Source organism: Lissotriton vulgaris, chromosome 3_1, assembly GCF_964263255.1.
Source record: "Lissotriton vulgaris chromosome 3_1, aLisVul1.2, whole genome shotgun sequence".
Taxonomy (NCBI): domain Eukaryota; kingdom Metazoa; phylum Chordata; class Amphibia; order Caudata; family Salamandridae; genus Lissotriton; species Lissotriton vulgaris.
In genome coordinates, this window is record NC_141689.1 from 154,309,447 (window position 1) to 154,327,040 (window position 17,594).

At 50.3% G+C, this 17,594-nt stretch overlaps 1 protein-coding gene across 4 annotated transcripts in view; it reads right to left on the reverse strand.

The window, feature by feature from the left end:
* Positions 1–17,594, reverse strand: part of UNC13B (unc-13 homolog B) — a 3,024,149-nt gene that overhangs the window by 1,019,338 nt on the left and 1,987,217 nt on the right. For all 4 annotated transcript variants that reach the window (XM_086960243.1, XM_086960242.1, XM_086960241.1 and 1 more), the window contains one exon: positions 3,377–3,492. In XM_086960243.1, coding sequence (XP_086816369.1) covers positions 3,377–3,492 — 116 coding nt within the window. The remainder of the gene's footprint in view (positions 1–3,376; positions 3,493–17,594) is intronic.

Genomic DNA, 17,594 nt, shown 5'->3' on the forward strand with positions numbered 1-17,594 from the left:
GTACGCCTCTAGGCATACAAGGACTCGATGAAGTCTTTAGGGGTGCTGGTGCAGTTTTCGTCTCCATACAGGCCTGAGTGCAAGTCTATAGTGGAGCGAATGAACCGTGACTTAAAGCAATCTTTGACAGCTAGAGTCTTAGGTACTGGCCGGAACTGGCTGGCCCATTTGTATGGGGTACAATGTGCACTTAATTATCTCCCAAGATAATCTCTGGGTGGGCAGAGCCCATTCGAAATGCTCTTTGGCATCAACATTTTTGTGCCAGTCTTGATGGTCTAGATGTGGTGGCAGCTGCCACTTTTGACAAAGATAACCATTCTACTATGTTACAGGACCTTTAAAAGACCAGTGACAGCTACGCTACTGAACATATACCCTCTTCCACTGACACAGCAATGCTGATTCCTGTCGCTGGCTGGCTTCCTAAGATTGGCGATCTTGTGCGGGAAAAGCTGGAGAACAAAAAATAAGTTGGTCCCTCTTATTGTACATCGGTCCCAGTTCTTAGATTGAAAGGTACTCTTACAGTGATACTGCCTGGTCATAAAGACAATAGATACATTTCAATTCAAGCACCAGGATACCCGTAGGGTGACAGTACGCGCTATATAAGTGTCAAATCAAATAAAATAAAATCAATTGACAATGTCAAGCAACACCATCTGGCCGATTCTGAATAGTGTGACTGAGTGTTTCATGCAACGTTATCCCTTTGAATCTAGTGATGCCTGCATCTTTAACTAATCCCTGTGATGTTGATGGTGAAATAGAAAGTCCAGCTAGTCTTTAGCCTGCTGTACCTTCAACCAAGGAACAGCCTGCACAATTAGAAATGGGTGGATTTAGATTGGTGTGTTTGATATATCGAAAGGAACATTTTCATTAGTTATTACTGAAAAGTTTGAGTACTCTTTTCTATTGTTATTATTCAGTAAACCTAGAATCAATTCTGTACCTGACAGAGCCAAGATTTTCCACATTCTTGTACACCCAGGTTCTGAGGGGCACTGGGTCACCCCATTATACTAGATGCAGCTTGAGTTATGGACTAACTTTTCGCTTTGCCTACTTCACTTGCGTGCAACCTGAGTTTTACTGCCAACTATGCCCTTTCCATTAGGCTTTGGATTTATGCCTTTCCAATACGTCATGCACTGACTCGAATTATGATCTGTTAATGGGTCCCTTAGTGGCCCATTATCAGGCCTGTTCTCGGGATAACCGTATGGCGCGTGTGACTGCACTTGGAGTGCTGGCTGAATGGAATATCTGTGGGGCTACACAGCACCTCTTGCAACGAGGTTTCAACGAATATCACACAAGTAGCCCGGATATGCTCTTGGAGGCATCAGAATATGAGGAACACATGTGTTCCTTCGAGCTACTTGATTGGATGGCAACTCCCTTTTGCTACAAATGATAGGGATGACCTTCTGAAACGAACTGCATTCTTGGGATCACGTGCTTTGATGGAATTTCCAACTCTAAATTAATCCCATTCTTAATGAACAACAAAATGATAATTAAAATGTTCTTTCTTTTTTTTTTACATTTTCCAAATTTGTTTTTTTTAGCGCTTCTTGACTGCTTACCTTTGAACTCTGTTTGGGTCCTTTTATCTATATGCTATGACCTGCCCAGGGGGAGGTTGTCGTATGGCCGTTAGGAACATTGTCGACATTGCTAATTTAGCATGAGCTCTGCTGACATGATGCTGCTTTTGCGCACATTACTACATGGCTTTATTATGCAAGACTCTGTTTGTGCCTTGCACATGAGAACTGTCTGCTTTCTGCGTTCTCTGCCTGTTCCTAGAGTTTAGTCAGAACACAGAGTACAAGGTCGATAAACAATGCCCCTTGTTATTCTGTTCTGGTCAGTCTCTAGCACATAGACAAAACATGCTACACAGCTGCAGGAAACCTGTGCTTTGATATTATGGGGTTGCATATTGGTTTAACACACACTTGGAGAGAAACATTTCTAGGGAGAAGAGCTATGCTGTTACTATGATGCAAAAACCACAATCTAGGTACTAATGTATGGGGTCTGCTTACAAAGCCCAGAGATCTTCTTTTATATAATAAAACTTCTTCTTACCAAGGGGAGGCTGATTAGGCCTTATAGTCCTTTATCCATGGTCTGTATACAATGGTTTCCCCTTTCGTAGTCTATGGACTTGCTACAATGCGAACTGTGTTAGCTTTACGTGTTATGCTGCTGGCAGTGGCTCGTATACTGCATTATAGAGCATGATAGTTAAAAATAAACATTTTGAACTAGAACAGTAACTGTCTAATCTTATTGTGGACAAGTACGAGTGATTGAGCGAAAGGGTACATTTTGCCACCGCGATTCCTGAGAGAGTCAGGAGTGGTGTGTTCTGGGTTGTCTAATCATTTGTAGCTTCGTGTTTATGCAGGAGAACGAATGAGACACTATAGCTAGTCGGTCCTGGTATTTTGGGTACTGAGGCGGTAGGAAGGCTTAGCCCCTACAGACGAGGTAATTTTTTCTTACGCATAGTTCTGTGTATGTGCAGAATCCCTGCAAAACGTGTTTAAACTTACTATCTCTGGGTTTTGTACCTATCCCCGGCCCGTCAGTGCTGAGCTGGCCTAAGTCCCACTTCTGCATACCCTCGATCCTGAGTTGACCCTGCGGACTTCTACTACAGGGTATGGTCATGTACGGCAATACTCCAATACTGGACTAAGGTGATTCAAGAACTGTACAGTGGACTGAGATGGGAGGTCCCCCTCTCCCCCTTTATTGATTCTCTTGGGGGTGATTGAGGGCTCTAGGGGTAGGAGGGCAGAGTGGGCATTCTTAGGTATGGCCCTTCTTTGTTGTCTCCTGAGACCCCATCCTGTCAAAATGGAGGAGGGAAGTTGACTAGTGTGTGCAGCAGGAGCGAGTGGTGTTCGAGGCCCACAGAAGCATGGGCTGGGGTGGGGAAAATGGCTGGCCCAGCTGGCTTAATCGCTCATGAAGTCCCCTCTGTGGTCATTCTCCTGATTACTATATCTGTGTGAGATGCCTCCACCCTGCATGGCGAATACACCATATTTTGTACTGACCTCTGTGCATGCTGTGTTCATCTTAGCCAGCTTTGCTAGCTAAAACTCGAAGTTTGTTATAAAAAAGAAAAAAAATATATATATAAGATAAATGAGCAGATACAGGCCTGCAAGTCGGTTTAAGGGCTACATTACAATGTTGCAAGTTTGATATCAACGCCCTTAGCAGAAATATACCATGCATATGAGCTTCACTTTGGTTTCTTATTCTGCAAGGCCTGGAGACAGAGGCGGCATCACAGGGGGGACAGATTACCAGAATGAAAGCAGTGGAGGGAGGACTACTATCTTACCTCATGAAGGCAGGTGTACTGGATATGGTAGGGGGCCACCTTTTCCTCTCCCTTTATCTCCACGTTTATCTGTAGGCGAATAGCCCCAGATACGGCCGACTTGTCAGTTCTTTTCTCTGAAAAACAATTAGAATGTACAATACTTATAACATATATTTTTTAATTTAACCTGTATTTTACTTTAATAGCCAACCATAAACACTGTGGTGTTCTAGGGGATTCAGCTATATTGTTCACAGTGCAAGCCTAGGAGAAATGCTGCCTTTTTCTTGACACACACGGAGAATGCTTCAAGACCAGTTTTGTTGCGGGAATGAATTCATAAATGAGGAGTCTAAACTTGAGCAAAAACTCAAATTCCATTAGATTCCCCCTGTTTATCACTGACTTACTGATTATGGCCCAGTGGAATCTGAACAGTTACACTAACCATCACCAGTGCAAGCTACTGTAGTACACTACACCTGCACCATGAAATACGTCATGGTACTGCTCATCTTCCACAGCTAGTCATTACTTTCAAAGTAAGTTAAAACTCTGACCTTACTTCAAAGATTTTATTCCCAAAGGTAACTCATCCCATGGGATTTTATCAGCCAGCGGTTTTACAGCTTATTTTTAACATGTCCAGCCTATGAGTGGTTAAAAAGGAGAAGTAAGAGCATAAAACGTATTTAAACTTTATGTGCTACACGACGTGAATATACAACAAGTGACTCGTCTCTTCAGCAGACACCATCTTTCTTCAATATAGGTACCACTAATCACAAAGATTTTGTCTCTATAAACAATCTTCATCTCCCAGGACTGCTGTTTTAAGCTTGGCTACATATGAACTAGGTTTATACTAAACAAATATCCATAACATTGGCTCACATAGAGATCACCAAGCATTCTGAACACCAATGCGCTCAGCCTTAATGCATGCTACAAAAAAAACTTAAAGGAATATAACCGTATACAAAATAATTCAGAGTCATTTGTTTGCAAATAAATAAACTTTAATAGGCCATACACTTACACACGTCTGCTCGCACCTAAATAAACTAGATTAGGACATATAGCTTCACATGTCTGCTCACACCTAAATAAACTAGATTAGGACATATACCTTCACACGTCTGCTCGCATCTAAATAAACTTTATTAGGACATATACCTTCACACGTCTGTCCGAACCTAAATAAACTTGATTAGGACATATACCTTCAAACGTCTGCTCACATCTAAATAAACTTGATTAGGCCATACACCTTCACACGTCTGCTCGCACCTAAATAAATTTGATTAGGATATACACCTTCATACGTCTGCTCAACCTAAATAAATTTGATTATGATATACACCTTCACACGTCTGCTCGCACCTAAATAAACTTGAGTAGGACATATACCTTCACACGTCTGCTCGCACCTAAATGCACAAGTTACTTACCTTCGGTAACGGTAAAACTGTAAGAAACAGTAGTTAGTGTTAGATTCCTTACCTTAGAATATCCCCAGGCGTCAGACTGGATCCGGAAAGTTTTGCGTTGCAGTACCCCTGCGGGTCGTTAGGTGTCGTCTGCGGTTCCGCGTCCGTCGGCGGCGGCGTGATCACCGGGATGACGTCGTCAGAGTACTTAGACACGCCCTTGCACGTGGACGTCAGTTCTTGTACATAGCTTTCCGCGCCAGGAACGCAGAGCCATGCCAGAGACCGACACTGATGCCATGCAACTAGGGCCCTGAAAGGGAGAACCTTAACCCCGGATATCGGTTCACAGAACGGGGAGGATGGGTGGGACGGTAAGGAATCGAACACTAACTACTGTTTCTTACAGATATATCGTTACCGAAGGTAAGTAACTTGTGCAACTGAAAGAAACAGGCTAGTGTTAGATTCCTTACCTTAGAATAGATACCCTAGCAATACCAACCCCTGTGGTGGGTCTGCGAACCAAGATCACACCAGAAAGTCCTGAAGAACGGAACGGCCGAAAAAGCCATCTCTCCGGACCTGGCTGTCCAGGCAGTAGTTTTTAGCGAACGTGTGCAGCAAGGCCCACGTAGCTGCCTGACAGATGTCCTACAAGGGGACTCCCCGACCCAGGGCAGTAGAAGCCGCAGTGGCCCGAGTGGAATAGGCTCTGAGCTCAACAGGAGGCTCGTTTTTCGCCAAGGAATAACCGACCTTGATGCACAATGTAGGAAGGTGGATATCTGACTATGGTTACCTCCAACTTTTTGCCTAGTGTTTAGCTGGTTTTCAACATAGTTGGCCTGGGATCCTGCTAATCAGGACCACAGGCTTCCTGCTCTCTCTGTTAAAATGGACTCCATGTATCTTAGGTAAATATCGAATTGGTATTGGGTCACTCTTGTAAGTCCTTGTACAGTGTACCATAGGTACCCAGGGCATAAGTGAACCCAAGGCCTACCAGGAGCTGCAGCATGTATTATGCCACCCCTGGCTGGCTATCCAAATCTGACACAACTGGCTGATCAATCAGCTGGGGCAAGGTGGTGTAATCACCCTTTGCTTTAGATATAGTATACCCATCTCTAAACCTAAAATGGACACATATCCTCCTATAAGTCACTCCTATGGCAGGCCTTAACAATCCTGGAGTCAGAGTGCTTGGAAGTATGTGAGATAGTGCTCTAGCATGAGCTGGGCCTGTCTGCAGCTTTCGGAACCAAGTCCTAATAGCTGTTCCGTGATAACGCTATACCATATACTCTTAAGTGCATTATGAACCTCGCGGTTATTGCTAACTTTGGTATAGCATTATCAAAACATGTCGAGTAGGTGTCATACGAATTGGAATACTAACCTCTCGCCAATTCTGGCGACGGGGTTAGCATTCCACCCTTCTAGAGAGACACGACATGTATGTAACTGTGAACCCCGGTTAAAGTTAACTCGAGCCTCAGCAATACAAAATGGATGCTGCCACCACAGACACAAGTCTGGCCTCCTGCTGCTGGGAGTCCTTCCAGCGAGGGAGGCTTGGACAAAGGGTTTCCTGCCTTGGGAGGTGCTAGCACCACCCAGACAGGATTTTGTGTATTAGGTAGGTTAGGCCTGAAAGGAATGAGACATGCCTGGGGCACACAAGGGGCCTCTGTGCATACACCGGTTCAAACCAGTTGCTGGGGCACTCCAGCCCCAGCTCTGGCGCGAAACGGGACAAAGGAAAAGGGGTGTAACCACCCCCCTTCCTGGTCCCACCCATAGGAGGGACCTAGTGATTGTACAGCCCCCTTTAGCAGAATAAAGGTAGGAGCTGGTCCCATTCCAAGTTAGATTATCCTGAATTGATTTTACAAGAAGAAACTCTGGACTTCGACGTTCTGCTCCACAGAAGACTGAAGAAATCTCCCTTGTGGGCAAGGAGTGTCCACCCTGCACAAGCAGGCACCATCAAGCGTCCAGCGGCTTCACTTTGTCGTCTTCCCTCGAGGATCCAGACTTCAGAGCCCGACGAGACCCGGATTCCCAGACCTCTCCGACCTCTACCTACATCTGCAGCACAGCTGAGATCCTTGGGTGCGACGAGACATGTGGGACCGGCCATCTTGGAGAAACTGCACTTCGCTTCCAGCACGACTTCTGAGGTATCCTCGACGAAATGCTTTGGGGATTGAGAAGCCCCAGCCCCGAGCAGCTCCTGCACAGAAGATCAGCCCTCCAGCATCCACGAGATCTGCGTGGGGCCCTTTTGCTTGATTGCTGCTCGACGCGTTGTCTGGTCACTTGCCGGCTGGCTAGTGTCCTCCAAGACGACTAACCTTGAAATCTGCACCGCTGGTCTGGTTGCTCAAGTAGGCGGAAATGGCAGAGAGGTAGCCTTTGACAGTGCCCAGAGCAGAGCCCTGCTGGGCAAGAGAAAGAAGAAAGAGGAGAACCTCTGAAAGGGGGGCATAGAGAGGATCCACAGCCTTTGCTGTGCACCATGCAACAAATTTGTTCAACCTGCAGGCGTATACCGATTTCGTGGAGGGACGCCTGCCTGCCAGAATCACATCACAGACTTCAGGAGGCAAGTCAAATGGCCTCAACTGCCGCCGCTCAATCTCCACGCATGTAGGTGGAGACTGGACAGGTTCAGGTGGAGGACCGTCCCCTGCTGCTGCGACAGAAGGTCCTCCTGAAGAGGCAGACGAATCGGGGGATCGACTGACATGCTGAGTAGCTCGGGATACCAGTATCTTCATGCCCAGTCCGGAGACACAAGGATAACTTGGGCCTGGTCTCGCCGACGCTTCTTCAGCACTCTGGGCAAAAGTGGTATAGGCGGAAAGGGCGTACAACAGACTGCAGCTCCACTCGCGATGAAAAGCGTCTCCAAGCGAGCGCGCCTTGGAAATTCCAACGAGCAGAACTGATGACATAGCGCATTCTCTTCGGTGGCGAATAGATCTAACCAAGGCTCTCCCCACTGCTAAAAGAGGCCTTGCGCCATGTCCGAGTGCAGACGCCATTCGTGATCCATCATGCACCGGCGGCTGAGTTCGTCCGTCCTGGCGTTCAGGGAAACTGCCAGGTGTTGAACCACCCGGGTGACGCCCTGGTGTTTCAGCCATTGCCAGAGGCGCAGAGCCTCCTGACAAAGGATCCACAACCCCACCCGCCCTGTTTGTTACAGTACAACATGGCAGTGGTGTTGTCCGTGAACACCTGCACTACACTTCCCCGGACAGAGGGAAGGAATGCTTTCAGTGCAAGCCGGATCGCCCGGAGCTCCAGAAGGTTGATGTGGAGCAGGGACTCCGCTGGAGACCAGTGGCCTCTGATCTCCGCCTCTCCCATATGGGCACCCCAACCCAGGAGGGACGCATCTGTCACTACTACGTGCTCCGGTTGGGGTAGGGAGAGGGATCTGCCGCTGACCCAATCGCGGTCCGTGAGCCACCACTGCAACTGTCCTGCAGTGCCCTCCAAGATCCGGACGTGATCGGAACGGTTGCCCTGATGCTGGGCCCACTGAAACTTCAGGTCCTACTGCAGAGCCCGCATCCGCCAACTGGCATGATGCACCAGAAGGATGCAGGAGGCCATCAGCCTGAGAAGCCACAGCTTCAACCTGACCGAGACTCGGGATAAAGGATGAAAGATCGGAATTAGAGCCTGAATATCCCGAACCCGCTGTTCGGGAGGATAAACCCGAAACTGCGCAGAGTCTAGAACTGCTCCAATGAAGAGGAGCTTCTGAGAGGGGCACATGTGTGACTTCCGCACATTGATGGAGAACCCCAGCAGGTGCAGGAGGTCGGCCGTAGTCTGGAGGTGGCCGACGACTGCCTGGGGCGAGCCCGCCTTCAACAACCAGTCGCCGAGATAGGGTAAAACTGAGACCCCCGATCTGTGCAGATGAGCAGCGACCACTGCCATCACTTTCGTGAACACCCGAGGGGCGCTGGTGAGGCCGAAGGGGAGCACGGTAAACTGAAAATGCTCGTGGCCTACCGTGAACGGCAGGTAACGCCGGTGGGCTGGCAGGACGGGAATATGGAAATAGGCGTCCTGCAAGTCCAACGCTAGGGCAGCAAGGACCTGAGCTAGAGTCAGCATCTTGAACTTCTCCTTCCTGAGGAAGCCGTTGACGCTCCCGAGGTCGAAGATAGGGCATAGGCCTCCTTTGCCCTTCTTGGGTACCAGAAAGTAGTGAGAGTAGCAACCATGTCCTACTTCTGGCCCAGGAACGCGCTCGAATGCACCCTTGGCCAAGAGGGCCATAACTTCCTCCTGCAGAAGTTGCAAGTGATCCCCGGACATGCGGTGGCACTGCAGTGGCATGCCTGGAGGGGTCGGCTTGAAAGGGAGGGAATAGCCCTTTAGGACGATTTGCAGCACCCACCTGTCCTATGTGATGGTACGCCAGTGAAGGAGGTGATGGCGAACCCTGCCCCCCACTGGCGTCAAATGAGCCTGAAAGCTCGGACTAGGAAGATTTTTAGGGAGATGCTGCAGGGGCGGAAGTGGGCTGACCTCACCGTTGTCCCCTGGCACCGCCACGGCGGTTACCACGTCTGCGACCGCGTTGAGGTTGGCTCTGCGGCCCGTGGCTAGCTGGACGTGTGGGGGCGCCCCTTCCTTGGCCACAAAAGGGGTTGCTGGCATTGGCCTAGGCCCAAGGACTTGGCCGTAGCCCTCGAGTACTTGAAACGCTCCAGCGGACTGTCCGCTTTGTCGCCAAAGAGGCAACTGCCATCAAAGGGCATGTCCATGAGTGTGGCTTGGACATCCCCTGAAAAGTTGGCGGACCTCAGCCAGGCGTGACAGCGAACCGCCACTGTTGTTGCAATCGCCCTACCCAGCGAGTCCGTGGTATTGAGTCAACAACGTATGGAGTAGTGTGCAGCGTCCTGCCCTTCCTCTAGGGCTTGGGTGAGCTTGCCCGGGCCTCCTCCGGGCACTGCGGCAGCACTTCCGCAACCGTATCTCACAGAGAGTGGGTGTAACGGCCCAAAAGGCAGACGGTGTTGACAGACCGCAGCCCCAAACTTAGGGAGGAGAACAGTTTCTTGCCAAACTGATAGTACCTTTTGGATTCCCGATCTGGGAGACCGGTCAGGAATGCGGTTTGGGATGTAGTGGCCTGGATCACCAGGCTGTCTGGGGGTGGGGTGAACGGACAGGATGCTGGGGTCGCCCGGAGCCAGGCGGTAGCGTCGGGCCACGTTCTGATCTACAGGAAGGCCTGTAGACGGATTGGACCAGGTGCCCACCAGAACGTCAGTGAGGGCTTCGTTAAACGGCTTAGAGGCTTCGAGGAGCTTGCCTGCAGTTTGAGCACCTCAGTGAGGAGGTGAGTCCTCACGGCCGTGACAGGGAGCTCAAGAGCCAAGGCTTTGGCTGCCCTAGTCAACACCATGCTGTAAGCAGCCCCCTCCACGGTAGGAGGGGAGACAAATCCAGTGTCGGGCGAAGTGTCCAGACCACTGGCCTCCCCCAGCTCGTCTGCCCAGTCCTGGCTCAACTGGCACTGCAGTGCCAGAGGGTCCTCAGACCCCTCCAAGTCCCCCTGGTCCTCTATGTGAGAAGTTGGCCTGATATATGATGCTCACTAGTTCTAGTGATCACCTTGTATCAGTCCAAACAACCCTTATGGTGATTGGTTGTAAGTCAACCTTATAGACCAGCTATCCTAGTAGCGTGGACAAAAGCAGTCTTTAGGCTAAACTCTGAATGGCATGTGAAGCCAGCTGTTTTACCACATATAACCCCTTGAATACCAAGTGAAAGGATACCACACAGGTTGTTATGAAAATAAACAGATATTTATTAACTAACATACACCTCTGAACTCTTTATGAGGTCAGAGGGCTAAGCACATGACAATACTCAAAAGGAAATACGAGTTCGCACAATATTTACAAGTGCGCCTTAGGGGCACGACAAACCATATACTCAAAACAATGGAATGCAAGGAAAGAAAGTACTGTAAGGAGATCCAGAGGATGGAGGACAGCTGGGACTACGCTACAAACTAGGTAAGTAAGGAGCAGGAGGCCCACGGGGCTCACGTGCAGAGTGGGAACTCTCACGCGGGATGCGTATCAACGTCTATGGATCTTACAGTTTAGAAAGTTACGGATTCCGGACGAACCCGGCTGGATGGAGGGAAAACAACAGTGGACCTGGACACTAGTGTACACAGACTTCAGCACCTAGAAGCTTTAGTTACCTAACCCACAGGCTGCGGGTGCATAGGGCTGAAGTTGCGTCGGGTTTGCTGCGTTGATCCCGGTGATGCCTGAAACAAGGAGTTGCTGGCAGGCAGCCAGATGGAGGAGTCCGCTGGTTCCAAGGATGGAACTAGGAAGAAGAAGTCCTGAAAGGGAAGGGGACAGAGTCTCGGTCACTAGCCAGTGACGGTGCTGGAACCAGGAGGGAACCAGATGCTGTCGCCGCAGTCAGGTGAAGGAAGGGTCGCTTCTCTCTGTAGCTGCGCGGACCAGGAGCTGCTCTTCACGACCAGGCTGGAGGCACGAGCTGTCCCACGTAGTCTGCTGCTGTTGGTGGTGTCGGATCGTCGATCTGGACAACAGGCCTTGGCCAATTCAAGCCACGTGGTGGAACAAAGATGGCGTCTGGTGGGGACCAGGAGGGTCCGGGGTGCTCCTCTTTTACAAGGAAGCAAGGGCCAGTCTGGGGGACCAGACCAGCGGTGTTGGATTCTTCGGATCGTCGTCTCAGAGGTCACAAGCCAGCCGGCAAGTGACCAGACAACAGGAAAAGCAGCAACCAGGCAAAAGTTCCCCACGCAGATCTCGTGGATGCTGGGGGGCTTGTCTTTGGTGCAGGAGCTGCGTCGGTGTGGGGCTTCTCAGACCCCAAAGCACTTACTCAAGGATCCCTCGGCGGTCGTGCTGGAAGCGCTGTGCAGGTTTCTCAAGATGGCCGTCTCCACGTTGCTCGTCGCACCCACGGGTCCCAGCTGTGCTGTGGATGTGGGTAGAGGTCAGAGAGGTCTGGAGGTCCGGGTCTTGTCGAGCTGGGTCGTCGGATTCCGGGATGGAAGAACTTTGCAGCAAACCGCACAGGAGTTTGATGGTGCCCGCAAAGCAGGATGGTCACTCCCTGACCATAGGGGAGATTCTTCAGTCTTCTGATATTCAGGAGGTCGAAGGTCAAGAGTTTTTCCGTGGAAGTTGTCAAGATTAATCTGATTTGGAATGGGACCAGCTCCTACCTTTATTCAGCTAAAGGGGGCTGCACTACGACTAGGTCCCTCCTCTGGGTGGGACCAGGAAGGGGGGTGGTTACAGCCCCTTTCCTTTGTCCGGTCTTGCGCCAGCTCTGGGGCTGGAGTGCCCCAAGAACAGGTTCTGACCGGTGTATGCACAGGGCACCTTGTGTGCCCCAGGCATGTCTCATTCCTTTGAGCCCTGTCTTACCTAATACACAAAATCCTGTCTGGGGTGGTGCTAGCACCTCCCAAGGCAGGAAACCCTTTGTCCAAGCCTCCCTCGCTGGAAGGACTCCCAGCAGCAGGAGGTCAGACTTGTGTCTGTGGTGGCAGCATCCATTTTGTATTGCTGAGGCTCGAGTTAACTTTAACCGGGGTTCACAGTTACATACATGTCGTGTCTCTCTAGAAGGGTGGAATGCTAACCCCGTCGCCAGAATTGGCGAGGGGTTAGTATTCCAATTCGTATGACACCTACTCGACATGTTTTGATAATGCTATACCAAAGTTAGCATTTGACCGCGAGGTTCATAATGCACTTAAGAGTATATGGTATAGCGTTATCACGGAACAGCTATTAGGACTTGGTTCCGCAAGCTGCAAACGGGCTCAGCTCATGCCAGAGCACCATCTCACATAATTCCAAGCACTCTGCCTTCAGGATTGATAAGGCCTGCCATAGGAGTGACTGATAGGAATATATGTGTCCATTTTAGGGTTAGATATAGGAATACTATATCTAAAGCAAAGGGTGATTACACCACCGTGCCCCAGCTGTCGTGCAGCCAGTTGTGTCAGATTTGGATGGCCAGCCAGGGGTGGCATAATACATGCTGCAGCCCCTGGTAGGCCCTGGGTACCTAGGGTACACTGTACAGGGACTGATAAGGTGGCCCAGTACCAATTGGTAAAAGCACCTAAGGTACATGCTTGTCAATTTAGAGATAGAACAGCTAGGCTGTGGGTCTGATTAGCAGGCCCAACGCCAGGGAAAGTCGTAAACCAGTGAAGCAAAAAGCAAAAATCGGGGGTGACCATAGAATTGCAGACCCTACTCTCCTACAATCTATCTCCTGATAATCAGGGAAAAATGATGGAGTCGGGTAATAGGCAAATTGTTCACCCATTGGCGTCTTAGGCAGTGCCGAGCTGCGCCGGTCCGACGCCGGACCCGGACCGGGGACGACGCCCGGAGACGGCGTGGTGAGCGACACCAATGGTGACGGCGCCAGCGGAGGGGTCGTAAGATTGACTGGCGACGCCACGGATCCAGGCCTGGATACTACGGAGCCCTGCGGCTTTGGGACTCAAGTCGCCGACAGCGCCGTGGCTGAAGCACCCGACGGCGCCGGGGCCGGAGCCGCCAGCCCGCTAGGGCTCCCAGACGGACCCGCGGGGCCCATAGGGGCCTCGACAGGGCCCGATGGAGGGAAGTGAGTCCTCATGGCCATGAGGAAGTCACAAATCTCCTCCGGCGTCTCGTGCAGCCCAGGGAACGGCGGGTGTGGAGCTGGACCCGGCACTTGCGGCTCCGGCGGAGCCGCGTGGGCGGTGTCGCCTGAACCCCCGGCCGCATCGCTCGAGCGTCGGAGGGGGAGGGGGGAGTCGGAAGAGCGATGTCGCCTCTTCGACTTTTTTTCCAAGTGCCTTGACTTACCTGAGGACTTGGAGCCCGACGAGTGGTGGTGACTCATCGAGCGGCGATGACTATGGCCCGTGATCGGTCCCTCGACCTCCTCCTCGACCGGGACCTTGAGCGGCGCGGGCCGACTGCCGAAGCTCGAGCCGCTTACGGGACCGCTCCCGCCTAGCCTTCGAGGTCAAGGCCCAGGAGTCGGGGCACGACTTGTCATCGTGGTCGGCCCGAGGCAGTAAAGACACCGACGGCGGGGGTCGGTCACCGACATCAAGCGGTGACAGTCCTCACAAGGTTTAAACCCAAGCATACCTGTCGGCACCGCAAGTCGAAGGTCGATCGAGAATCGATCAAAAGGATCAAAAAATGTTGTCAAAAAATGACTAGGAGTACTGCTCTTCCTGGATCTGTGCGGAAAAAAGAAGAACTGACGTCAGAGCGCGAGGGCGGCATCTAAGTACTCCGACGACGTCATCACGACGCGCGGGGGGTACTGCTACACAAAACTTTCCAGATCCAGTCTGACGCCTGGGGATATTCTAAGGTAAGGAATCTAACACTAACCTGTTTCTTTCAGATAAACTTGATTAGGACATATACCTTCACAAGTAACATTGTAACATCCTTTCCCAGGTCTAGTTCAATTTGCGTCTCTAGTCCCCACAGGTAAGTACTGCGTGCAGGAGTTCCTGGTTTCTCCTCACCCATATTCCACTGTGACTCAGATCACACACATTTAGCATATGGAAAACACACACTTCTCTCCACTCCTAGAACATCAAGGGGCTGCAAAAGAGAGCAAGCTTATTAAGGACATCCATTTCTCACTTATAGGCAGGCCATATTTAAGCTATGGCAGAGAGGTTAAGCAATCTCTTTATGTGTCCATCAAATTAGAAATATATCTGAGCCAGACACAGCTTTGAGACTGCAGCAACGAAGGGGGTTAATAACTCTGGTCCCATGGTTACCACAATGTATGTGTAAGCAGCTGGACACATAGCTGGTCTTCAAGAAGGGTGTACACAAATGTGGGATGTGTGCAACAGCATCAGTGATGAAAGGAGTTATTGAAGAAGAGGCGGAGGCCAATTTTTATTATAACAAGCCTACCAAGCCTACAAAAGCACCACCAGGTTTCTTAGCATGCTGAGCAAAGGAAGGAGTCACAGACATGCTCTGATTATGAACAAATAAGCGAACATAAAATGCCCTCCCTAGCTAGTTATCTATGAAGTTACAACAGACTCATAATTATCACTGTCAGAAAGCGGCCTGTATTGTGCCCGACTGTAGGCTCTGCAAAGACAAACTGGCTCTTTCAGAAGGGATCTTTGGCTGGCTTTGTTAATGTGGCTTGAGCCAGTAGACCACAATCTAAGGAAACGGTGTGTGGCATCTGTCACATTCTACACAATAGTACAATCAAAAGAATGAATAGAGACGTCCAAACCAGGTTTATGTTCAACACTATTAACAAGATTATTCAGCAAAACAGAATTGGAGGATTAAGAGAAATTATTGATCAAAAGATACAACAGAATAAATGGTGCCTCTATTTAGCTTTTAAAACAGGAATGGGTAATTGGTTAAAGCAGTGTCACCTCACACTGTTGGTGAGCCTGCGTTAAAATTCTCTAGCCGGGTGCAGGCCAGTCCAATATTTGGTGATAATGAACGTAGAAAGTTGATGGGAGGTGTCAGAACAAATCCATCACAGAAGCTACTGAGCTCCGTCACACTGGTCCAAGGTGTAGGAAAGGTTTAGGAAGAGACTCAAGTTGTAAATATTTAGTTCAGTCTCTCAAGCACTGATCATTTGATGAACAGCTGCAGGACCAAACCCACACCACACAATCTACGGCACATGCTACGTTCTGTTCAACACCCTTATGTCAACAGGAAAGAAGCAGCAGGACAAACAGCACTTCAGGATCAGTGCACTCCAAAAGCACCACAGGCTTCTTGTATGAAAGTAGGATCTGCTTTCATGGTAACAGCCACTTTTTGCTGGTGCCAGTGTGTTTTTTGACTAGTCTGGCTGGGATCCTGCTAATCAGGACCCCAGCCACTGTGTTTCCTCCCTAAATTTGGAATAGTATGTACTTTGGTGCCTCCACAACTAGCTACTGGTGTACCCTTTTAAGTCCCTAGTGTATGGTACTAAGGTATCAAGGGCATAGGCACATCAGGGGTCTCCCATGGGCTGCAGCATGCATTGGCCCAACACACTCACACTGTGACTACAGGCCTGCCATTACAGGCTGTTTAAGTTGGTGCTAGCACCCCTTATGACAGATATACGTTTCCTGTAGGCAGGGTGCTAGATTTTAAGTCGATTCTCCATTTTGATGCATATTGTGGCCATGCGTCACTACGCGATGGCTAATTATGTAGTGGCTGTGCCTAACCTGGGCATATTGGGTATCAAACATGTTGGAATCATACCCCAACACCGAGATATGATTCCAATGACTGGGGGCTCCTCCAGGAAGCCCCCAGTACTCCCGCTGACAGCCTTCGTGGGTCTGCCTCCAAGCTAATGCTGCTTCTGATCCCAGACACAATTCTGCCCTCCTGCTGCTGAGCAGAGCTCGAGCAGAGGGAAGGTTTCCTGTCACAGGCAGGTGTGACCATCTCGCAGACAGGACTTAGTGTATTGGGCTGGGGTGGAGGCACTTGCAAGCGCCACCCGACTGCTTTGAAGGGCACATGTGGTGCCCTCCTTGCATACTCCAGTTGGAATCACTTCAGGGAGCCCTTGGCTCCGACTTTGGTGTGGAACCGGACAAAGAACATGGGAGTATCCTTCCCTCTGTCTAGCCCCTCCTCTGAGAGGGAAACCTGCGTCGTCCTAACCTCTTTTCTAGGGTATAAAAGGGCTTATTTGTTGGTGGGTCCTCAAATGTGTTGTGGGACTAGCCTAAAGCCTGAAACGACGTCACTCAGACTGTCTGGACACTTGGACTTTGTGTGGAACCGAGACTGCACAAAAGAAGACTCCTGCTGCTCCTGGTCTCGCTGTTCTGCAAGTCTTCTTCGTCATCTGTGTCTGCGCTTCTTCCATGATCTTCAACAGACCTGTGGGCATCAAGGTCTGGAGTGTAGTAACTCTCCTGCATCTGCAGGCACCAAAAAAGAAGCTGACGGGTCCTGCTGCTCCTGACGTCCCACAGGCTTTGAAAGGCTCAGCAACACAGGAGGTGATTCTGCAACTACCTCTAGGCCTGGCCTGTCCTCTCAGCAAGTTTAAGGGCAGTATCACTCGTCAGAACTGCTGGAACAGAACCCCTGTGCACAACATTGACTTGCCGTTGCCAAGGCTTGTTAGTTCTGCACTCCAGAGATCTTCGGGCTACAAGAAGCTCCAGCCGCCAGCATCTCTTCCAGCCAAGATCAGCATCCTTACAGAATCCTCTCCACAGCGTGCCACCTTCTTTGGTGAGCTGCTCATGGTCTTCTTGCCACTCCTGTTTCTTTGGCCTGTGGGTCCTGCTTCAGTGGGTTACGCTGCTTGCTAGGGGCCTGCTCTGACTCTCTGGCACTTGGTGAGTCCCTTTGACCTTGCTGGTCTCAACGTTGCTCCTTCATATTTTTCCACGTCTGTTGCTGCTGCCAAGGTTTGTTGGTGCTCCCACCGGAAACCGACCCCTGGTTCTCGACTTCCGACATGGAACAGCTCGTGAACAAGTCCTGTCTTCCTCAGCATCGCTTGGTCTTCACAGCTGCATGCATCTTCCGTTATCAGTGGGCATTGCTCTTCCGTGCCTCCTGGTCACCTCCGAGCAGCATATACTCTGTTCCCTCTGCTTGCAGGTTCTCTTCTTTAAGAATCCACACTTGGGTTGCACAGGACTCTTGGACAGTCTTCGCCAGTGGCATCTTTACTGAAATCCTCTATTGTGG